At 40.4% G+C, this 24,339-nt stretch overlaps 1 protein-coding gene across 1 annotated transcript; it reads right to left on the bottom strand.

Annotated features, from left to right (window-relative positions):
- Positions 1 to 19,269: 19,269 nt before the first annotated feature.
- TLR5 (toll like receptor 5) lies at positions 19,270 to 22,908 on the bottom strand. Its single transcript, XM_010119531.2, has one exon. It carries the CDS (start codon positions 22,906 to 22,908, stop codon positions 20,326 to 20,328), a length of 2,583 nt encoding a protein of 860 aa, XP_010117833.1. The 3' UTR covers positions 19,270 to 20,325.
- Positions 22,909 to 24,339: the final 1,431 nt, after the last annotated feature.

Genomic DNA, 24,339 nt, shown 5'->3' with positions numbered 1-24,339 from the left:
TAAAAATATAAAATAAATAAGCAGGCATAAACCCAGATTTCTTTAAAGATTAGATCTGGTCATAAAGGTTGAGGCTGTTAACAAAAAATTTAAAAATCTTGTTCTTACAGTGTTTACTTACGGTGTTTAGGCCAGCTGAAGCTTTGAGACACATCAGCATACTTTACTTGAGGAAGCTGAGGTTTACATTAGTTTCTAAAAATGTAATCTTTCACTTCCAGCTTTCTAAGAAAGTTTGACCTTTCTTCCCTTATACAGAATCTGGACACATTATGCCATTTCATTCATCACCTCCAGATTATGTTACTGTGATTTGTAGTATCTAAAGTAAGGTTTGAAGATGATGCACAGATTTCAGTGGGGACAGCAAGTGATTGCCTGCCTGTCAGCCTTAGGCCATGCTTCGGGCCATAGTGGGCATCTAAAGCCTGCTCTCTGCTGCTTCCCATTTAGTTTCAAAACCAATTTAAGGCACTGATCCAGTTTTCGAATCAATAAATGGATCAAGCTTCAGCCACATTAGAAGCTGAATATTAATCTGTGTATGGCTGTGGCTACTGCATTCTTGTAGGACCACACCAGACACACAGCCCAGACATACCCATTCTCGTGACAATCGAGAAGGAAAAACCTCACAAAAGGTATTAGACAAAACTAGAATCAGAACTCCCTGAGGATGCATTTCAGAGCTTCCTTAGAAAACCTTTTTATACTTGGGTACTTAAATTGTGAACTTCATCCTTGTATCTCTAAATCTCCTCCCACCTGCCATTTCTCTACTGAAATATTTACCCCAATCAATGTTCCCCTTCAAGAGGAAAGACTGCCAGGCACTACATAATCCCTACTTCATTTCTGCAGTATTACCAATAGGACAACAGTGGAAAGAATGCCACAATAAAGCAGATAGTTTGGCTGTCTACTGCAGCCTTTTGTGGATTTTCCAGGATTTAGAGATAAATATAAGGTCAACTCTGGAAGGCAAGGATATATTCAGAATTTGCACAGCTCCAGGAGGCAGCACTGTCTCATAAATTACATCTCCACTGTGGCTGCATGATTATTCTTATTAAAAATAATGTATGAAAAAAAAGACAAGCCTAACTCTCAGATTATAGGTTAAATCTACACCACTGGCAGAGAGATAAATCTGTAAATTTAGTAAATAAAGCAGAGACAGAACTAGCTACTCAGAGGAGTATTTGATATTGACTGAACAAGGAATAAAAAGGACACATGTAGAGACAGACTAGCTGAGCCGGAGTTGTACGTGTGCCTCTGAGAGTGTGTATTACTGTCTTGTTGACTAGTGAACTTTAACGCTTTAGAGTTGATTGACAAATAACTGCCAGACTTAATGAAGGCAATTTGACCTTGCAGGACCAGCGATTACAACTAGAATTAAACAGTGTGTGCAGAACTGGAATATGGGTCCTCGGTGGATATGCAGACATTATGCTGTGAAGTAACTGTAGTAGTACCTTAACAGAGACTCAGTCACATGTTGACATGAATTGCAGCAGCCAGCCATATGTGGCTCCTCTGCCAGCATTTCAAGAGAAAAGCCAGAATTCCTTTATTACCTTGATCTGGATTGCTACCCTGGCTATTTTTTTGTACTGCTGTAGGGATTTTTGAGGCAAGTGAGTTGTCTGGTCCAGCGTTTCCTTTCCAGTGCTTCCAGTTGTGGCTGTTTCAAGAGAGATTTAAATGCTCATTTTGTTCCCATTGTAATTACATTGAAGTGTTGTGTGGGTGAGGGTGGGGAAGCTATTTTTTCTTGACCTCAGCTGGTGATCAGTTTATCCCCTTGAAGCATGACAGTTGATATCGTTGGACATTTTTCATTAGCTAGTGCAATATTAGATACTATTCTTATTCATACAAATGTCTAATCCAGCTTTTGTTCTCTGAGCTGGCTCTGCCAGAGGATATCCGAGCTGAAGAGAGATGAAGAACAAGGAAGACAGTGTACTGATGCGGTGTGACTGATGTTACAGGGAATGCATAACAGCAATTGCAGGTTTTTCCTGCCCTAGTTTCCTCTTCCTCTTGGTTGCTGAAGTTAATGAGGATTTGAAATAATTCTTCAATATTGTGTTTGTATAATAATTATTGATATGAACAATGAAGGCTTTAAACATGCAACATACTGACATACCATCAGGAAACTTTAAATGTTGTTGCTGTGGGTGGGGGAGTCACACAAAATACAGTGCAAACAATATTTATTCAAGTGAGACAAGAAGTCAAAACCTTCCCCAAGCCTTTACAGTTCAAGGATTTGTTCTAAATTTTGCCAAGAGAGCAACTTGTTTAAGAAAGCAGTTTCTGGAGTAAATCAAAGTCCTTGTTGCCCTGAGGGCCTCACTGAGATGTTCTTCTCAGATATCAGCCGCATAAGAGATGAAAATAAGTGTGTCTTTCTGACTGGCTGCTGTTCCACCTTGTCTTTCCAGCAGCCTGGAGAGAATTAACAGAATCACAGGCCTGGAACGAGCATGGAGGTGTCACAAATCTCAATATCTGGGAGAGCCGAGCTTTAAGTGAAAACCTCAGAGCATGACTGGACTGGAAAACTCTTAAGGAAAGCACAAATACAAGAAATTTAGCCATTTAAAGAAATAAACTCTGCAGCCCTGGAAATTACTATCTTTAGCTGTGTTGGGCCATGGATTGGCAGTAGCAAGTGCTAGTTTTGTTCTGCTTGCCATCAGTATAGGACACTAGGCAGGAATAAGAAACAGTCAGCCCTGTGCTCCTGTAAATGTCATCTTTAAAAAGAGAAGCTGGAGAGAGAATAAGAAATAAACAACCATGTCACGCTCTTTGTTTTCAAACTGATGCTGATTGATACATGAGTCCAGCAACTCAATCCTCCAGGAATATTGTTTGTTTAAACTGTTATTACTACATTTTTATTCAATTGTATTCAGTTTGGAAAATCTGGAAATGTCAGAAATACTTTACAAAACTCAGAGCGTTATTTTAGGGCTTGTGAAGTAATGATGGTAGAAAAATGAAACCTTAAAACATAAACATAAAACACTTAAAAATGTTTTAATTTTGAAGGCCTTTGCATACAGCATAAACACCTTATTAATTCAAAATATTTCACCAGCATTTGTACAGAGATGTCCAGGTTTCTTTGTGGCTGCTTTATATTTTCTCTTTTTCTCTCTTACTCAATCTTCCTATTTTGCCACTGAAACAATGAAAGAAGAGGAAAAGCGATAAAGGAAATCAACCAAACAAAAAAAATACAAGAAAACTGAAGCTTCTTTAATCCAGGGTTTCATTTTTTTTTAAGGAAGATTATTCTGACAATAAGATTTTCGCTGGAAATTAGTATTTTAAATGTTTCCTGAAATGAAAAAAGCACCTCAATCTGATAAGGATAGCTTCTGCTGTTTAAGAACTTTGATCTCTTTCCTGCCCCTGGCCTTTGTGCAGCTTTGTCTCCCCTTTGTATAAAGCACAGGCTGGTCTTTTCACTCCAATTTGGGAAGAATGTCAGGTATGCCTGTGTCAAATTGCCCACATAACCTTCACTACTTTAAGGCACATCCTGACACTAAGTTGCCTCTGTGTGACAGTGTCTAAGGTATCTGGTTTATCTCTGTCACCTCAAGGTAAAGTCACCTTCTACACTGACTTTTTCAGGTAACTTGATTAAAATCAGTATCTGCCCAGACTTCCCAGCTCTGCCATGCGTGCCTAGCGGCATGGCAACATGAGTCCCCACAAACAGAGACCACAGATGAAATCCAGCTCCAGTGAAGTCTGAATTCCTGTTAATTTTAGCACCATAGGATTTGAAGAAAAGGCCTTTCCTTTTCCTATATTGATGAACTTTCTATGTGGAGATGCCTGGATCTCCAGAATCCTTTATCTTCTTTCCTTCTTGTCTCTTAAGAAAAGTTAGATCTTCTTTCAAGTGCAGACATCTCCACAGCCTATCAGTGCTTAAAAAAAAATCAGAGATCACTCTCTGGTTTCAGTGGTTACATGGGCAGTTTTGATTTTCATCAAGATGTTCATACAGTGTTGTGCCAATTTCCCTTGCTGTATTTCTTAATTTCTGTTCACAATTTCCTTCTCTTCTAATCTCAGATTAGTCTGTCCCAATAAAATTTAGTTCTGCTTCTTTGCTTATTTCCATGTTTCACACAAAAATGGTTCATGATATTTTACTTAGCAAAGGTACCTGGAAATTAGGGGCATTATAAGAATAACTGTGCAATGCAATGACTTCTTTTAATCTAAACCAAATCTCCCTCCCTGTGAAGCAAAAGCTTTTGCAAGTTGAAAAGAGGCAGGTCATCATGACTGTACAGTGAAAATGCTATCTCAACAAACCGCTTGTATTTCCCCACTGCGGTGTTTGGTGTGTCCACCCAGTCCTTGGGCAAAAACTGAGTTCAGTGACTAAGTTGAGCAAAAATTAAATTATTTGATTATTCTTTCAAAAGAAGTCGGATGCTCCAAGAGGTGATTAAAGCAAGAAACATAAAGATTGTGATTCTGGCTCAGACTCTGGCTTTTCCAATGACTTGTACTGTTTAGTTTCTCTGTGCTCTCAAGTCTGAGCAGTGAGATAATGCTGATAATTCAGAGAAATGAGGAAAGTTTACAAAGTACTCTGAAACTGCAGATTGCTGTTACATAGCACAAATTATCAACAGTTCAGCCAGACATTCTACCTAGTTCCTGAAAGCAACCTACCAAAAATCCCAAACTGAAAAATCTCGTCGTCTCCTAACACAGGTGGGATGATATGGCCATGAGCAAATGGAGAGGAAATTTGCAGAGATGCAAGCAGAACTTCACCTTGTCATTGTACAGTTCTGGTTCCAGAGCTGACAGGACTGAGATTGGGTCTTGACTGTGTCTTTGAATTTGTCTTCTGTTTGAGTACAGATTTAAACCAGTATAATGAAGTTTGGAGTGGGTTTTGTACCTGTAAGAATTCTTTAGTTATTCACCAAAATTCTGTAGTTTATTCCATTTCACAAGTTGCGCTTTGCAGCTCTTCAAGATCTCTATCCGGGGTTGTCGTACTTGGAGATACATGTTAATTTAGATTTATCCCCTACATGAAATGTTCCTTGGATATGAAATAGAAAACACTGGGCTGGAGTGTGACTTCTTCCACATGATACTAATGCTGTGTATAAAAATAAATTACAGAAGCTGAAGAACTTCCATGACTCCCAAGGTACTGACACTTAACCATCCTGTGAACCCACTTTGTCCTTGGTCAGTTGTATATGTGCTTAGCTTTTGGAAATAGTTTTGGTTTATAGCATGTGCAAATGGAGTGGAAGTCACAGAAGCCACTCATGTATAATCCAAAACCAAATATGGTACTCAAAACTCAAAAAATTTTGCCTTTAACGTGTCCTTGATCGATTACCTGGTTCTTCCTGCTCCAGTAATAGCTTCTCTGATTCTTCTTCTGAAAAGTGAAATCCCATTATGAAATTACATTAGTGTGCATTGAGAGAGTACCAGTTATCTGATCTGACATTTTATATATTGATTGAAATGCTGAGAGACAAGAAACTCAGGATTTATAACAGTACACTGAAAAACTGAGAAAGAGATGATGTAAGGTCAAAAAACATGAAATGAGCGCACTCAGTTCCTGCGAAGCACCAGCCTGACAGGGCTGCTCTGTGATAGTAAGGAAGGATACGAGGGGTTTGGTTAGTTTGCTATTGCCAAGTTTGGTTTGCTTAGCTGTTTCATTTTTTTTTATGTAGTCTTACCAACCTATATATAACAAAACCTACTGATAGTAGGAATATATAGTAGTATCTAATGTAGAACTTCTTATTTATATGTCTCAAAAATACCTCAGAAAGGTAAAGCAACTGAGACCTCCCAAGGTAATTACCTGGCAGGTTGGTGGGGGAGCCAGGACGGCCCCCAGCACTCATGAGCTCCAGTCCAGAAGCCTGCCCTTTTGGCTGAATTGCCTCTCATCATGAGAGGGAGGAAGGGTGATGTCAGGATTGTGGTGTTGTCCACAGTTTCAAATAGCTAAGCAAGTTACATTTAACTTGAACTGGTTTGTGTGGCATGTTTGGCTTTGTCAGCCTGCCAACCTTAGCCACTAGGGAAGAGCAGAGAGTATCTTTTAGGGGAGGGTTTTTTAAAAACAAGATTTTTGGTTTAATTGCTATTTACACGTTCCACCCTTTGCCCTTTTTCAGCTGCAGGGAGATCTTGTTCTATTTTAAAAGCTAGGGCAGGAACTTGAGGCTAGAGACTGCAGCCAAATCAAACAGGAATCTCACCAACCTAATAGAGGGTTGGCTGATAATAAAGGCTATCTTCCCAAGCCTTTAAAGCTCTCTTCTTCCAAAGACACTCCCTTATCTGAAGCCTGTGGCTTCCCATGAGAGGGTATAAACATCTCCTTATGCAGCAGGGTACCCTTTGACATTAAGAGGAAAGCACAACTCAAGATAAGTTGAAGAGGCTTTTATGTCTAATCGCAGTAAGCATTCAGAGGCTGTGAATGTCTTTCTATCCCTGAGTCGTTGGGGTTTGTTTTGTTTTTTTGGCTGGGAATACATTTTGCTTGGAGTTTTATTACATCCCGCATGGCTTTTTTTTTTTTCTTTAAGCTGAGCTGTCAGTGCAGTACTTGTTCGGTCAAGACTCGTGTGTTTACTTGGCATCTTTGGTATATAAAACTAGCGCTGTTTGCATGCTTTCCATGCAGCCAATTCTGCTAATATTTTAAGGCTCTGACTAATGCGGCTTGAGGGTAAATGTTTTCTGACTTTAACATTGTACCTTGCTCACAGGAGCAAGTCTTGATGGCTTTTTTCATTGGCAGAGGTTTCAATTTTGTCAATTCACTGCTATTCCTCATTAGAGGTTTGGTTTTTTGTTTTTTTTTTTTTAAAGAGGTGGCAAAGTTTTTATTCTTTTTTTCATAGCTGTTGGGATCCTATCAGTCAACAGCTCATAGAAAGCCCATCTCACTTTCATACAAACGCATTAGTATATCCATGTGATTGCTTGAAGGCAAGACCCCTACACTCTGCTTATAATAACAATCTCCTCTTCCAGAAGTGCTGGGCTTAGTGCACTCTCCGGGACCTGTTTGCTGATCCTTGTTTCATGTCCCTTCTCAGCCCTTGCATCACAACCACCATTCTCCTGGCTGATGCAGAGCAAATGGGATCTCATTCAGAGCCTGGCATAAGCGGCCCCTTTGTTGTCCTTAAGGACTGATGCTGAAGGATGTAAGGTGCTTCATGGCAGCACAGTCATATGCTTTGCTTCTGCTGCACTCCAGACTGTCCGGCTGGGAAGATGCTGGAATTGACCTTTCTCTCCCAGCAGCAGTGCCACAGGCTTCAGTTCTGCTCACTGGGAGACAATGAGAGAGAAAACAAAGACATTTGAGCATAAGATTTACCCCTGTGGCTTAGCAGGAGTGGTGAGCATCAGTGGAGGCTTTACTCAAAGGCTGTCTTGAACCTCCTCCTTCTCCTTCTTCTCCACTATGAACGGAGACTGGGAGTCCCTCGCATGTTCCCGGTAACCACCACAAGCCCTCCACACTGGGTGTTCCCCCATGTTCCAGCCAACCTTCAACTACCTGCATTTCTTTCAAAAGGAAAATGTCCCCTGAGGCTCATGATGCAAACTTGTTTTTAGATAAAGCCCATGTATTCAACTACCATAATTAACCTTCTATTTTAAAACCTCCATTTTCAGATCAGCTCCCTGCAGGGTAATTTTTCTGTTTGCAGGAATGCATGAGTGATGCACAGATGCTCTGTCAGTATACTTTACCTGTTCATTAAGTTTGATTAGATAGCATTTGCACTCCGATCTAAGAGTGCGCCACTTTCTGATATAATTAGTGTTCCTCCAATTAGGATAAATGGCTGTTTCATTACTTTTAAGTGGGTCATTAAAGTGCCATTCCCTATCTCATGCCTCTGGAACTGACAAGGATACCTGCACACTCCTTTTCACAAAGTCAAATCTAATTTCAAAAGGCTAATGGAGAAAGTAATGTACCAGGGCAGATGTTGCTCATGACTCCTGCCGAGAGCGCTTCCTGGGTAGTTGATTTTCCTGGGTGCCTGATACTCTGATTTACTCACGAAACAGAAGTATCTGTTTGCTAAGGCACCTGTTGAAGAAGTTCCTGGAGGCATCAAAAACTGTGAATTATTAAAAATATGTATTGATAAGCCTCTGTTACCATATGAATTCCTGTTATTACTGTGGAAGTGTGTGGTTGTCATAGGGAAAACACAGAGATTATGCCTTATCAAGAGCAATCCTTGCATCTTTGTTTTCTCATCCCCACATTTGTCCACAAGGATGTGTTCTCTCCAGGGCTCATGCTGTTTCCTTGTAACTTGGGTGTAGCAGCCCTTTTTATTTCTCCAAGAGGCCTTGCAATTCCTGAGTCATTAGATACTGCAATGCTATAAACATCATTTTCTGAGAATTGGAGGGCAGATTTCTGGCCCACATCAAAAAATTGTGACTCATCTTTTGGGAAGGGATAGAGACATCTTTTTTGCAAGAGAGATTAGAGAGCGGTGAGTCACCACGGTGGTCTCTTTCTGTGACTTCTCCTTTTTAGATGTGGAATTCATTGACAGCTGCATATTTTAAAAATGTTTAAGGCCACATCTGCAGGAGAATAATCTTGATCATTTTGGATGCTGCAAGTCAGAAGCTGGTCCAGGGCTGAGATCATCTGATTCTCCCCATCAACATCTAATAATGTTTTAAAAATTTCTCAGGAAAGGCTAAGATGCTGGAAAACAAAGATTATACTTCTTGCTGTGGGATTAATCTACTCAAGATGTAGTAAAAATGCTGTTTTCAAAAACTAAAACATTTATGGAGCTCTTTGGGTATCCTTCTGTTGATGAAACTGGGTCAGATCTTTGACTGCTTAAAATGTAGAAAGCCCATTTGTTTTTATCTGCATTTTTTGTTGTTGTTTTTCTCTAGTTTTCTCTGATTTTCAAGCCCTTTTGTTTTCTTCTGCCTTGCGGTCCCTGGTTCTCATTTTACCACAACATAATTGTGTAAGACTTCTCCCCAGTTCATCCAGCTTACAACCATCTGGATGTTTCTCAGGCTCTCATCTCAGATAACTCATCAAAGCCAAAACACCCATTAATCAGTCACCATCTTACCGATTAGGTTTATTTCTAGTAAGGGTATTAGTATTTAAGGAAAAATTGCTCAAAGATGTTTTTCCCATCCTCCTCAAAGTCCGTGGGTATAGGGCAGGCGGGCTGCAACCATTGTCCCCTGCAACCACTTCTCAGTGGGGAGATTGAAACATGCTGAGTAGTCACAAAAGGCCAGTGGAAGCGAGGCAGGAGGGATTAGATCTTGAGGAATTTTATTTAATTAACCTTCCTGCTAGGGCAATCACATCTCACTTCTCAGACTCTCACCCTCCCAGGTCATGTTTTCTCTATCAAACTGTGAAGTAACACAGAGAATTAGATAGCCTTCTTGGTATTTTTGATTTTTAAAAAAATATAAATAATTCTGAAGTTACATGAAAGTATAAATAGATGGAGTATGAAAATATTTACTACTGCATAAACAGTTATCAGTCTGTCAAAAATCTATGTGGCTGCTGGATCTCTGTGGGAGGCAAGCCTGTCTCACACCTTGAGCCACTTGTGACAAAGGTTTGCATTGATCCCAGATGCTATTTTGAAAACCGAGGCTTGATATATCTCTAGCCTTTACAGGAAGTCAGAATAAATCCAACAGCTTCTGTCTAAAATCTCTGCTGGTCTCGCTCGGTGTGGATGGTGTTTTGGTGACATGGAAGCTTTCAGTGAAGATTCTGGCTTCAGATACATGTCCCAGGAGAACAGAATGATATTTTGCAAAGCCAAATTTTGGTGACTAAGGCATCAAGCACATCATGATAGCTCATCAGGCATTATTAATGCATGTCTCCTGGAGCTCTAAAGATAGAGAAAACCTGAACCTATGGCCAAAGGTTCATAGGTTCAAGCAGGATGTGCTGCTTTGTCACGCCAATGAAATACAGTCAACAGGATATGGGGAGATCTCCAACCTAAGTGTAAAGGCTACCAAAGGGTCACCGAAAGAAAAGCCGCTGCTTCTATATGTGAAGTACAAGCTGTATCTCTCCAGAGCGTCTCCTGCTAAGCTTCTTCCTTCAAAGGGGTAAAGCTGAGGTCAGAGAGCAGTAAGTTATTAAGTTAAAAACTCTGTATTCTGAGGTCATCTGAGAAGTGGCATGGCAGAGGGAAAGGTGAGGCTTTGCTGAGAAGAGCTGCTGTTGCGCTTCTGCAAGATGAAGGTCTGTTTGGTGCATTTCATCACCCATTGCTGTGGCTCATGTATGTGAAGTATAGCTTCATTTCTTGGTAAACGGCCTGCTCCCACAGGAGAACAGACATATAAGAAATACCACCTTTCTCAGAAAATTGAGAAGGCAGAACAGCCCAGCCATAGTGGCTACTTGCAGCTACCTACTTCGTAAAATATTTTTCTGCAGATATTCCTGATAGGTCCCTAAGTTATAGTGCCAGGCCTCTTTCCCAAGTGCTTGAAAATATCAAGTACATGGAAACCTGAGGTAAGTCAGGGATCCTTTGTAAACCATAGACCCTGCAAGAAGCCCGTGGAGAGTAACTGAGCAGCAGAAATTATTGTTTAGTGAGAACAGTGTCCCTGGTGCTGCTCCCTGAAGTCAGTGAGTGAGTGATGTCTGAGCAGATGCCCCAGGTTGCCTGTTGAATGAGAAGGTAAAGCTGGTAGAGTGGCCACTGCCACCTCCTCATTCTGTTATTTAAAATTTTTATTTAAGCAGCTTCTTAAGTATGGGAACCACCACAGTGTCAGCAGGATGGGCTGTCCCTGGGCACTGCTGCTAAGAAGGTGCCTCTCTGGTGCCTTCGGCAGCTGCCAGCAAGTATCCTGGAGCTGCACAGAAAACTGCAGCATCTTATTTGTTCTCCTTCCTCAGGCTTCGTATGACTGGGCAGCAATCATATCTTCTGACAATTTTAGGACTGTAACACGTACACTGCCTTAGCGAAGCTGTGCAGAGGAAGTGTCAGGCTTCACAGCTATGTGCTTTATAGAGCTGTAACATGAAGATAGTGTAGTTCTGTCCCTTCAGCTAATACCAAATTATATTATAACTCATCCTCAGTCACACTAACATTTTCTGTATACTCTGGCCCTTCCTCCTTGCAGGGCACATTACTGGTAGCAGAGCCGCGGATGGGTCCCCAACATGTGCACTGTGGTTGCCCAGCTGCAGCCTGGCCTGCCTCTCTCTTAAGGGATGCTCTGTTGGCCAACCGGGTTGGTCTTCCCCCAAAAATTTGCTACAGCTACTCTCAAGCATTTTATAGGCTGCCTTCTTTATCTCTTAGCTTGCAGGTAGCTTATTCCTCTCTCTCAAGGTGTTCCGTACGTGTTCTGATGGCACACGTGCCCTGGTGTGGAAATAATCACAGTGCCAAATCCTCTAAATATTGTAAAATTCCAAGACCCAGTCCAAGTCTCCTAAAATAGCACGTCTGAGCAAACTTCCTGGGGCTTTTTAAACAGCCTTCGGATGTGTGTGCTGGGATATGAATGGAACTGTGGATTTCTGAAGTGTCAAGGGGGCAAATGTGTATATAACCAAATGAGAATATTATGAATGAGTCTCTTCAGAGAAGAACACTGATGAAAAGGACACTGTTAGCAAAAACAGCCACAGAAGTATGAGCAAATACTTGAAAGGAAGAACACCCAGGGGGAACAAGTTCCCACTCTCTAGTGAACTACGTTATTTTCTTTTCAGAAGTCATGCTAAATAGAAAAGATTTTCCCGTTTTAGCAAAAAAAAACCCTGAAATAATGTCTGTCCTCAGTGAAAGTTCTTCTGAGTGAAGACAAGTGCCAGTGTACTTTTGTGGCCATAGGACAAGCCTATGGATTCCTCTCTTAAGAAAAAAGTAAGTTGAAAGAACTTAAGCCCTCATCTGTCTTCTATGTTTGCATTGCTCCATCAGCACAGTGTTTAGATGTCTCTCGATTTTAATGTATTTGCAATTACAGCTTGTGCTGGTCTTCCCGTGAAAAGATGAAGAAGTGAGGCATGAAGAGGGTGATCTGCACAAGATTTCTTAAAAGTTGCATTTGTCTCCTTTATTTCAGGTTATTGGCCTTTCATACCGTTCTTTAACTTTCAATTAGTCCATCTACAATATGAATGGATAGTGATTTTGCAGGGACAGTGCCCTCTGTAGTAATGCAGGTTCTCTTTCTTCATACTGGAAACTTCTGCTAGCTTCAGAAATAAATTTCTTGTAGCCATTGTTAGTAGTTATTTTACTTCTCTGGGTTCTTCAGCTCTTTCAAATCAGACTACAGATCTTTTGTAACCTGTCTTTTCTTTCATGAAGTGATTTGTTTCCATTTTCAGCCAGAACCTAAGCTAGGAGAATTGCACAAAAATGGAAAAGAAGGCAGAAAACTGACTGGGCTTTTCTAAAGCCTGTCTCAAGTTTTAGGAAAAAAAAAACCGAAGAAAATTCTTCATTACCTAAACTAACCAAGCTCTGTCATTCCCACCTAGAGTCTATTCTCCATCAAGTCAGAGTCCAAATTACTTCTGATCAAGACCTGTAAAGACAGAACTCGGTGAAATACCACTAGCTTTGTATTAATTGAGCCAACATTTTTCTCTTGCTGGATATGTCTCTGCAGAGTATCGAGGGATTTTTGTAAAGGTGCTATGTGTTCTGGATTTCTCTTTGTTCCCCTCGAGTTTGTATTTCTTCTGTCTGGCTGCACTGGCTGCTACAGCTGAAGGGTGAGCTGGCATCTTCTTAAAAAATTGGTCCTCTCTCAGGAAAAGTGCAGTCCAGACCTCTGAAACTGCTAGCTGAGACATGAGGAAGGGCTGTGATTAATCCGTGAGCTTTCTCAGAAATCTGGGTAGTGAATATGGCAGACATACCTAGGCAAATGATTTGTAGATCTTTCCTAGCTTGTATTTAATCGCACATACATTTCTGCCATGCAGCTTATGTGTCAGCTGTTGTCAGCCCTGACACACAGCAGAGGATGGTCCTTTCCAGGGTGCGTGCAAATCCATTTGGCAACATTGCCAGGATTGTTTGACAATGTGGAACTAGAGAGGTTACAAAAAGGAGTTACAACACAGTTAAACTTTGTAATTAAAGAAGCTGACACTGACTATTGCGATATACTTACAACAGGGGTAGTTGGAATGCTCTCACTTTGCAGCTTGAAGGCTATTCTCACTAGGAAAAGAGTGAGAAATTCAAGGCCTGCTTTTCAGGAGTGTTGAATGTTTATGTCAGGAAGGCTGCAGGTGCTTATAACAAAACAAATGATTCACCCTGGCATTCTCACCATCCCAAAAGGAAGGCTGAGTGCATGGGCCTGAGCAGTTGTGGCAGTAAGTAAAGAACATCAGATCATTGGAAAAAGGAGATTATAGTTGGGATATGTCTGTTCATTTCTTGTACTTCCTACCACTTATTGCCTCACCTTTTTTTCCCCCCTTATTCACAATAAATTCTTGGTTTCATTGTTTTGAAGCAACATATCTAAATGGTTCATTCCAAATCTTTTTTTCCTGATCATTGATGAAGTTTTAGTATCTTAGAATTCTCAAAAGAGAGTTCATGTGTTTAAAAATACTTTGCCTTCTCCCTATTCTCTCTGCTCCATTGCTGGCATTCCTACAGGTGCATCTTTACCTGAACTAGGCATTATGTCCTTCACTGGCTTTTCCACTGTTCCAAATTTGCAAGCCCTCATCAGAAAGACCAGTCCATGTACCTGAAAAGTGTTAGTAACTCCCAGTGAAATGCCCGGTGAATTCTTGCTCTTATCCTGAATAAGCCCAGATCATCCCAAAGTCACTGGCACTCAAGTTGGCAACACTCACCCAATCTTCAGCAAGCTTCTCCTCCTCCTTCTCCTCTGGCCCAAATGGGCAAATTTCTGGCACATTAAGTGGAGACCTTACACTGTTAATTAGTTCTGCAGATAAACAGAAGACTTTAGCTTCCAAGGTAATAAAAATGCATGTTGTAAAACTCCTACAAAACAGAGCAAACAGACTTAATAGCTTATCCTTTGTCAAACCCAAGTCCTCTTCCTAGTGCTGCCCATGACAAAAGGTACGTAACTTCATTCTCTGCCTCAATTCCTCCATCTTTAAGAAAAATATAATAAAATGCACTTATCCTTATAAAGCACTTCCAATTTCAATATTACAAGGTGCCATATGTACCAAATATCTATGTTTTGATATTGAGTCTAATTACAATGCCGAAATTACATTGCCAATTCAATTTTTAGGAACAGCATCAACAGACTTCATGGCTTGAAGTACTTAGCTTTGAGTGGCAACATTAAAAGGTTACACAGCCTGGTATGCATGATACTGATGCAAAAAGCACCCATGCCACATCAAACTGATTTTGGTATGAGGTTTCTCCGTTTGCCCCATTGCTCCATCACTGCTCTCCATGCAGGCTTGAGGCAGCCTGATAATGCTGTTCTTATACTGTGGAAGCTTGCAAGAAGCAAGCATACAGGTGATCAACCCAGTGCAATGACAGCTCATAAATCCATTTTTGCAAGAGGCTGGTGAACTGGTAAAGATAAAGATACTCTAAACAACAGTGTAGGATTTGGGACACACTAAATAAAGAGTGAAGACTTTTTCAATACTTACCGATGTTTACATACCATGTAATTATTATTATCATTGAAAATCCCGACTTCCTTTCTTTGAACATAATGTCTAAACAGGAAAAAGCTAACCTTCCTGTTTGGAGAATTGTTAGTTTCAGAAGAAATATATTTTTCTCTCTTACTTGCAGTTTTCAAAGATTTTATTTTTAATACAAATGGAAAAGACAAACAATAGGCTATCTAAAAGGAAGGAAAACCACATGTCTGAAGCAAACAGTCTGCTATGAATAGATAGTTTTTGTGCTATGAAATAACTCATGTCATACCTATATACTGACTTTTGGATATTGGGAAAGGAAATGTAGACTTATTTTTGGCACCCACTACACTGTATGTACAGAATACAGAAAGTAAAGGCAAGGTCAGAAAGGGAAGAGAAGCCCCTTGTCAGTCTGTGTGTCAATCTCTGTTGGACTGGCCCAACAATAATGCCTAGCTGTGATGCAAGGTTAACTAACAAGGCTAAATGTAAAATTTCTGGTACCTGCTTGGCATCCAGGATTCCCTGTGGTTTGTGCCTGTGCTCTCGGTGGCCTTCTGGGTAAATCTCAGCTTCTAAACTTTGCTTTTGCAGCTTTTGTTTAGTTGAAGGAAATACTGGTGGAGCAGCACCTGCAGTTCTGTTCCAGGTATATGGAATCTTTGATGGCTGCCAGGAGCAGCACAGTGAAACTGAAGACCAAGATGCTCAGCTCATCTTTATGAGGGACAAAAGAGAAAACAGGTAGTTAAAAGCTATGTATGAAATAGTGCTTGTACCAAAAGCAGAACGAGCTGTTTGGCATCCCAAAGGTGTTTGATACCTTCTCAGAGACTGACAAGCAGCCTAATGGAATAGCCACCAGAAGAGGCTTTGTAAGGTCTACTGATGTAAATCGCCTGTATGGGAAGTCTTCATATCATCACTTTTCTTTCACATTATTCCACTGCTGATGCTATTTATGAGCAACAACTACCAAATCTTCCAAGAATGGAGAAGAACATAGAACCACCACCCAGAGCCCGCTGGGAAGCTGGAAAGGCCAGCCTGTCTTTTCTTCACCATTTTTCTAAAGCTATTCTTTATTCAAGGCCGGACTAATTCAGCTGTACTTCACAGTTAAGCAGAAGTTCTGAAATACCTGGATTATTTCTTAAAGCCTTGGCTCTTGTATTCATAGACTGCATGAATATCCATCTTCTTTCAATCATGGAGAAAGTGTAAAAATGTGGTTTTACAGGGTCAAATATGAGACATTTATAATTATTTTCCAATTTTTTGAGATTTTTACACCAGTCTTCTGATTTTGGAAGCCTTATTTCACACAACTACATGCTTGCTGTTGGCAGTACCAAATAGTGCAAAGAAACCTTGCAAATATGTGCTAGTGCTACTGCTATTTTAAGTTAATCTGCTTATTGTACGAGGACATTATTTTTGATCATGTTTGTAGAGTCAGACCCTAAAGATGTATCTTGTCTTTGCTTGCTTCAAGTTTACACTTCTCATGGAAACCAAGTCCCCTTTGATGGCAAGACGCTTAGATTGCCATACACACCATTCCTAACTTTACTGATCTCCCAGAGATTCACATGTCCTGCTCCATTTGCAGTATCTTTACCACTCACTCTTGCCACTCAGTTGTGTATTGCTCTTCATCTGTAAGTACTTTGCCAGGTATGAGCCTTGTTTTGTGATTTAACTGCACTGCTGCTATTCACAGTTCCAGCAAGAAGAGAATATGTTAAAGCTATTGTAAAATAATCAGTACCACATGAAATTGAGAAGGTGGGATCCAATAATCTGAAACCCAGATGGTCTCTGGCAGTGAGAAGCAGGAGAGCTGTCATGCTGAAAAAGACCCAGAAGTCAGCAAATGAGCTGAGTTAATGATGTGACGCAAGAAATTGAAAGGCAGAGTGATTCTGAGCAACATATGTAGGAGTGTCACAGATTGAACTCCCTGCATCTTATCTATGCTAGCGTTCTCCACAGAGGCTCCCACACTGGAGTGGGAGCAATGATGGATACTAACTGTAAATTAACAAGGTGATAGATCTACCATCACGTTGAACAGTCTCTCTGAGGAGGGATTAGCAATTGGGATTAGCAAATATAATTGAACAACACTTTGCTGAGACTAGTATGCACGTCAGATGGGAGAGGGAGGAGAAGCCTAATTTCACTGTATGTGAAATAATAATCATCTAAATGTGAAATAATATGGGGGTGTATATAATTTTTGGTTTCTGTTACCCTCCATAGGAATATGTTTGTAGAATCTGGGTTCTGGTCCTGAGTGCCTTGATTTCAAGTCAAAGGCCATGCAATCTTTGGAGTCTAACAAGTTGGCTAGCCATTGCTGTTGAGCAATGCTGCCTGCTTGACCAGTTAATGTTTATAATATATATTGCAATGGTGGGAGTAGGCTTTTACTGTTAAGTATCTGAGCTGATACCATGTGACACTGAGTCACTGTCCTCTGAATATTCCCTGTGCTGCTACTGCAAATAAATTCACCAGCTTCCGTCTTAATAGCTTACTTTAGAGCCAGTGTCACATTTCACACCCTATTCTGGACACTCTCCAACAAGTTAATGCTTTCACTGAGGAAGGTGAGTAAAACTGATGAGAGTATCCTTAACTAAAGAGCCATAAAATTCTAATAGAGCAGCAATGTTCCCAGTGAGCCTGAAGAGAATCTGATCAATAGTTATGAGGTTGAGGCTCAATTTATGGCCTTAATTCATCAAGCATGGTCATTCTCCATTTTTGTACAGGATGCTTTTGTGGTTTCTGCTGAGCAGAGGAGTGTAAGTCTGTACAATTCCCCAGGCTTTGTCATTTAAGAAGAGGTGACTCTCCTGAGGTGGTGATCAGGGTCCTATGATGTATTTGAAGTCAATTTTTCATTGTATGGCAAAGAGTGCACCAACTGGGAAGACTGAGAGTCTCAGGCTTGTCATGGTTTCACAGCAAGTGAAAAAAAGAAAGGTTTTTTTTCTTTTATCTCTTTAAAATTTGACACTGAAGTTATTAATATATCTGCAAACCATTCTACAATCCGGAATGGTTCAGTAGCATGTTCTTCAAAAATTCCTTTACTGCTTTTTGTAGACCCCTTGCAACAGAATTTGTGAGGGACAGATCGGGGCTGGGCTACTTCTATGTTCCTAACCTCTGTGGTAGAAATAAGTTTTCCCAGCTGCTCCTGACACAGGTTTGATCTCTTTAAGGTTCCAAAATGGTGTGTATAGGCACAGAGGCAGACAATGAAATTTAACCCAAAGGTTTTATTAAAACCTTTATGTAAAAAGTCAGACCATTCCAAAGACTGAAGTAAATGCAAGTTTTATGTAGCCACCTCCCACCAGTGGCACAAGCATGAAGTAGACAGAAGCATTTAAAACAAAATTGAAAAGCCTTGGTTAAAGCCAATTCGGTCATCTTTGTACGTACTCGTTGTTCCTGCACACGTAGGTTAGCTGAAGTAAGTTTTAAGTATCTGAAGTGATAGGAGTGTCTTGTAAGTACACAATAAGGTCCTAATTGGAGAGGGCTCTCAATTTAAAAATTGATCAAAAATATTTTGACATTTGAATTACATTCATTCAGATTCAATTTCTTAAGTCTGCTTTGAAAATTCCCATCTCTTACACCATGTACAGACCCCCAGGCTAACAGCCTAGACTGGCACACGATCTTCAGTGGGCCGATTCATTCCTGCTTTGGCTACCTCTCAGCGATTTTTCATGTGAAATACTCCCTAGTATAACCTCTGACTTTAAAGTGTGCCTATAAATACTTGCACTGGTTAGGGGCGAAAAGAAAAAGGGAAAAAGGCTGGAGACTTTCCGAGGAATGTAAGAAACGCCGAGAGCTGAAATGCAGGTGGTGGCTTTTCTGCTGGTTTTTTTCCAGCCCTCCCTCCGCAGCAGCATTTTGTCCCTCACGCCGGCAGCGGCGGGGAGGCAGGAGGAGTTTGGGAAGCCGGAGCTGTTCCCCGAGCCGACAGCGACACCCAGGGCTCCATCAGCACCGTCCAGTCCCTTTTTAAAATCACGGCCCTCCCGCCTTGTACCGCCTGGAAAATTGCCCAAGGTTTAGCTCTTGTCTGCTCCTGAATGACTACACTGATTGAGAAGGAAGCACTACTTCACTGTAGTAACTTTATCAACAGAAATCCTGTATACTGGTGCACTGAGAGTAAATTAGATCAGCCACTGGCGCATCTGTATTCAAACAACTGCACTCACGTGAAGTGGATTGTACTTTTTCATCTCCATCGCGATAGTTAAGATGGTAGTATATCTCTGCAGGTAAGGTCAAGACCGCCAGCTTATAAAACCTCCCATTCCTGCTTTCTCACTACAGTGAAAAACTCACTGAGGCCATACTGAAATTATTTTGATAAGCTTTTGTTGAGTAAATGTGTAGAACGAGATGAACAAGCACACTCAAGGAGTACGTCACCGTTGAAATAATAGGTGCAGATTCTAGAGCAGTGAACACTGAGTCAGACTTTTATTAAAATGACCCTGAACAACCCCCTGCAGACACATACATGAACAAACAGTGGCAAAATTATTAGAGAGGTAAGAGAGTACCAGGCATTAATGACTCTAGACAAATATTTCAATAGAAGCAGAAAAAAACACCTTAAAATTGATTGGGACACAGGACGTACAGAGAACAACCCAAATTACACACCAGTTATCTGTACCTTCTATGTACAGAATGTGAAAGCTGTCTAGCAGTCAGTGGGCTGCTGGTCCTGCCACCAGTGTACAGCCCACACGGCTGCTGAGGTAGTTTTCTGTTTGCTTTTCAAGTCTAAGCTTGCTTCAGATCTGAAGGAGATCCCTGTTCCTCTCTGCAGGGCAGGAGGCAGTTCAACTGAAAAAGCACGAGGCTGAAACAGCAGCAAATGAAGTGGATGAATGACCATCATTTTACCACCAAGCAGAGAAGTTGTGGAGGGGAAGGGGATGAATGAAGTTCAAAGTTTGTACATTCCAGTTGAGAAGCTGAGGCTAATTGAGTAAAAAAAAAAAAGAAAAGAAATCTGTGTTACACCAATTTAAAGCATAAAGGTGCAAAGCACCGATTCTACTTTGAAACACAGCATGAAAAGTTACAGAGTTCAGAAAGCACAGGAATAAGTAGGCCATACATGAAAGCATACTCGGTCACTCCTGTATGGTACCATGGCTCTGTTTAAAAAAACAGTTGCAAGCATCCTTCTCTAACTGAAACAGACATGTAAGTAAGTAGTACTCTGAAAATCAGGACTAAAGTGTCTGAAGCTGAGCATCCAAAATGTGACGGATCTGTGATTCATTAAATTCTTCTGAAAAATGTGTGTCAAAGTCCATAAAATAATTGCACTTCCACATATTTGCTGGTTGCTTTCAAGCTATCTCCAAGTTTAGTAGAATTTATACTGAAATAGTTATATTTCTACCTGTTTTTTTCAAGGAAAAATTAAGAAAACTTCTGTTTATTCCAGCCATGGAACAGCTGGAAATAGGATATTTAGAAAGCCAGCAACCAATATACTGTCAATGTGAGAGTGTTGCTACAGTCTGTAGCTCTATACCTCCGGCTTTCCTTCGCACTTTTTTTTCCTTCAGAATTTGATAAGAAAGGTTACTTAAAAACCAGTCTACATCTTGGTAATCTTCAGGCCATCGCAAATATCGACTCCTTTGTAAAAAGTTTCGAATTGGTTTGTGTTTCATCAGTTGATACTGAGAAAGCGATCCAACCACTACCATAATGAGGACATCTTTCAGATCACAGAAGTACCTGCTTTGGGCAAAATTAAAGGCTTCCACACACCACCCATCTTTGAGAAACTGCCTGGTCACAATGCAAATTGTTTTCCTGCTGTTCCAAATGGCATCACGAATATTGTTGATATGTTCTTCCCCAGGCAAGAAATCTCTTTCCTCAAAGCATAAGGTAAAACTGTTTTTATCAAAATACTGGGAATCCAGATGCTTTAGAAAAGAATTCTGGACCCACTCAAAATCATTTTTGCTGTAGCACAAATACGCATCATATCTATATTCACTTTTATCTGCTGCTTGTGGATGGCTGTCTATCACTTTTTTGGTGACAGTTTTATACCAGACAAAACAAATCCCCCGACAGCGAGTAAAAACAATTACTGCCATCAGAAACATTAGAAGAGTGACGGAGGTGAAGACGAATACTGAGAACCTGAGTGTCTCCTGGAGTTCATCTTCATCGCAACCATCATATGTCAGAGATGACAGTGGTACCCCTGCGAATGCAGGTGGGTATACGCAGTACCTGTCAGACTGCGAGCCAGCTAGGGTTACATTGGTTTCATTTAGCCACACGAGTAGGCTCTTTAAAGTACAATCACAGACAAACTGATTATGTGTTATGTCCAGAATACTCAAAGTCATAAAGACTTCAGGCTCGGGGGAAAAGAGCTGGTTTCCAGATAAGTTTAGGTTTGTTAGGCTTTGTGGAAAAAGCCCAGGAGAAAGATGAGACAATAGGTTGGAAGCTAGGTTAAGTCTTTTTAGAGACGTTAGACCTTGAAAAATCTCCTGTGGAAGAGCACTAAGATAGTTGTTATTCAGATGTAGAACCTGAAGTTTGGACAGTGCCTGGAAAACATCCAAACATGAATCTCTCTCCCACACAAGCTGTAACATATTTTCACCTAGATCCATATAGATTAACTGACTGTTTTCTATAACATGATCACTTTTTGCACAGTAAGAGAAGCGATTCTGTTTTAAGAAGATATACTGCAAATCTGGAACTTGAAAAAGAACATACAGGTCACCTAGGTTTGCCAACCAATTTCTTTCTAATTCAAGGTGTGTTGCTGCTATTTTTGTATCACCTACAGACATTAGCTTATTGTCACCTAAAAAGACAGAGGTCAGATGTGGAAAGGAAGGGAGTTTTTTAATGGCGTTGTCTCGGAGATCAATTATTTCCAGACTTAGTAAGTCACTGAATGATTTTTGACCAATCATCCCGATATGATTTTGCTGTAAATCAATATGCGTTACACTACGTAGCCCCTCAAAAGTATAATCGTACAACTCACCTAAAAGATTACTTGAGAGATTGAGAGTTTTTAGATTTCCCAAGCCAAAAAATGCTTGCCTTTGGATTTGATTTATCTTGTTTTTGAAAAGATTCAGCAATTGCAGACTACCAAGGCTTTGAAAGATTAGAGAATTGAGAGAGAAAATGTAGCCATTTGAAATATCAAGCAAATGAAGATCACTGCTTGCGAGTCCTGCAAACGTATCATTATCTGGATTTTTCAAGTTATTAAAGCCAAATCCTGAACCCATTGTATGAGAGCTAAATATTAAAGAACCGATTTGAGTTCCTTTAATGGCTTTACAGAAATATTGGACTCTCTCTGTGCTCCAGCCATTGTCACTAAGATCTAGTGCATCAAACGTAATATTTCTGAAAGGATTTGGGCATTTAGCCCAGGCCACTTCATCTGTCTTGTACAAAAAATTAGAACTGAGGTTAAAAAATAAAAAGTGTTTTCCTTGGAAGCTGGTAAGATTGCTTTCACACAGGTTGGATATCTTGTTGAATTTCAGGCTGACGGCTTTCAAGGCTGTTAGATTATAAAATAAGGGATGAGGCTGAAGTTTTGTGATTTCATTCTCTGAAAGATCCAATTCTTCTAACGAGCTCAAATCTTGAAAGTAACGTTCCTCCAGGATGGAATCTCCAAGGTAGTTCTGAAACAGACGGAGTACAGTCAGACTTCGCAAGCCCACAAAAGCATCAAGATCCAGTTGAAGAATCCTATTGAATCCCAAGTCTAAGACACGAAGATTTGGCAGGTTCCTGAAAGCTCCTTCTCTTATAGTAACAGGATAGACGTACTGCATTCCAATTTCCAACAACAACAAGTGCTCCAGCAGTTGGAATGAAGTTGCAGTCACTTGTGTGATATAGTTGAAAGTTAGCAAAAGCTTCACTGTATCCTTTGGCACAAGTGGAACATCTGTGAGGTTGCAGAAATAATACAGCGAGACTTGGGCTTCTGAGTAACAGCTTCTAAATGCACATATATTACTAGCTAGTGATATTCCAAAGACAATTACTAGCTGTTGATGTAGCATCGCAAATCTATGTGAAAAAAAGTGAAAACAGTACACATTAATTCTGTAGTTGTCTATCTACGCAGTCAGTTCTAGAGGACATTTTTAACCACTGTAGAATAAAAGACTAATCACAGAATCATAGAATGGTTAGGGTTGGAAGGGACCTTCAAGGGTCATCTAGTCCAACCCCCCTGCAAGGAGCAGGGACATCCCCAACCAGATCAGGTTGCTCAGAGCCTCATCCAACCTGGCCTTACACGTTTCCAGGGATGGGGCCTCCACCACCTTTCTGGGCAACCTGTTCCAGTGTTCTACAACCCTCATTGTAAAAAATTTTTTCCTAATATCTCATCTAAATCTACCTCCCTCTATATAATGTCACACTAAAAAATAGTAGTGATTTTGGATTTATCCTTTCTCTGAGGTCTAACAGGTATCATCTGATAGGGTGGCTGATCAGAAGATGGGTCCCAAAGAGATGCGAGCACCTGAAAAGTAACCCTCCTTTACATACATTAAGGGCGGCACCAAAACTCCATAGGTAAGTGTGAAAATCTTGGCCTGGCTATTTAATTTCCATCGTGAAACTGATAATGCTGGTGTATTAGCTTAATTCCTTAATCAGTTATCCAAATAGGTTTAAACAGCTTGGATTACCAAAGTAAAGTGCAGTTATCCAGGCATCTCAACAAAGTAGGCTAAGGCTGCTCTTTCCCTGAACGCACTCCTTCTCAGGGCAATCACACTATTTGGAATTCAGATTGCTGTCACACAGAAGTGCCCAACAACCATGAATTTTTAAAAGCAGGACCTCTTTGGGGGTTCCTTGAGCCTCAGATTAACCCTGCAATGAAAAATTGTTCTTGAAAAATAATTTTCAAAGTATGAGCAGGAACAAGGCTAACAGTGAACAAAAAGAAAAAAAAAACAGTAGCCTGAAGCTGTGCTGCAAGATTTCACGTTTTGTGAAAAACTACATTGCCTGAACTGTAAATTCCTACATTACACAAAAAGGTGCAAAACATAATTTATGCAGCTCACTGATGAATCAATTTATTAATTTATTCCCACTCTGGATTTTCCTTGCGTTATGCCATCTGCCTGCCTGTCTCTCTCTTTATTTGAGACAAAAACTTCTTCAAAGCAAGGAAGGTCTTTTTTATTGAGCATGGTAAAGAACAGAGCAAACTATTAGTCCTAAAGTGGTTGTTTATGTACCATAGCTTAAAAAAAAAATCTAACTAAGGTTGCAACCATCTGCCTTTCCTTTAAAAAAAACAACATTTCTTGAAATGAAATGACAACCCAGTGGAAGAATTTTTGTGACCACCAGCACAATCTGCTTAAAAATTGGTAAGTGTAAATTCTTGTGGAACCAAACCCCTGATGGCGATCTAATGGCTAAAAAGTAGATGTACTTCAGAGGGGAAAAAAGTTGGGCTTTGAGCC

The sequence above is a fragment of the Chlamydotis macqueenii genome, chromosome 3 (genome assembly GCF_036417535.1).
Source record: "Chlamydotis macqueenii isolate bChlMac1 chromosome 3, bChlMac1.mat, whole genome shotgun sequence".
Taxonomy (NCBI): Eukaryota; Metazoa; Chordata; class Aves; order Otidiformes; family Otididae; genus Chlamydotis; species Chlamydotis macqueenii.
Note: the sequence above shows the minus strand (reverse complement) of the source record. Positions and strands in the feature narration are given on the sequence as shown.

Bases quoted from the DNA above. Each gene is read 5' to 3' on its own strand.
- TLR5 (XM_010119531.2), bottom strand. From the start codon at position 22,908: ATGCTACATCAACAGCTAGTAATTGTCTTTGGAATATCACTAGCTAGT.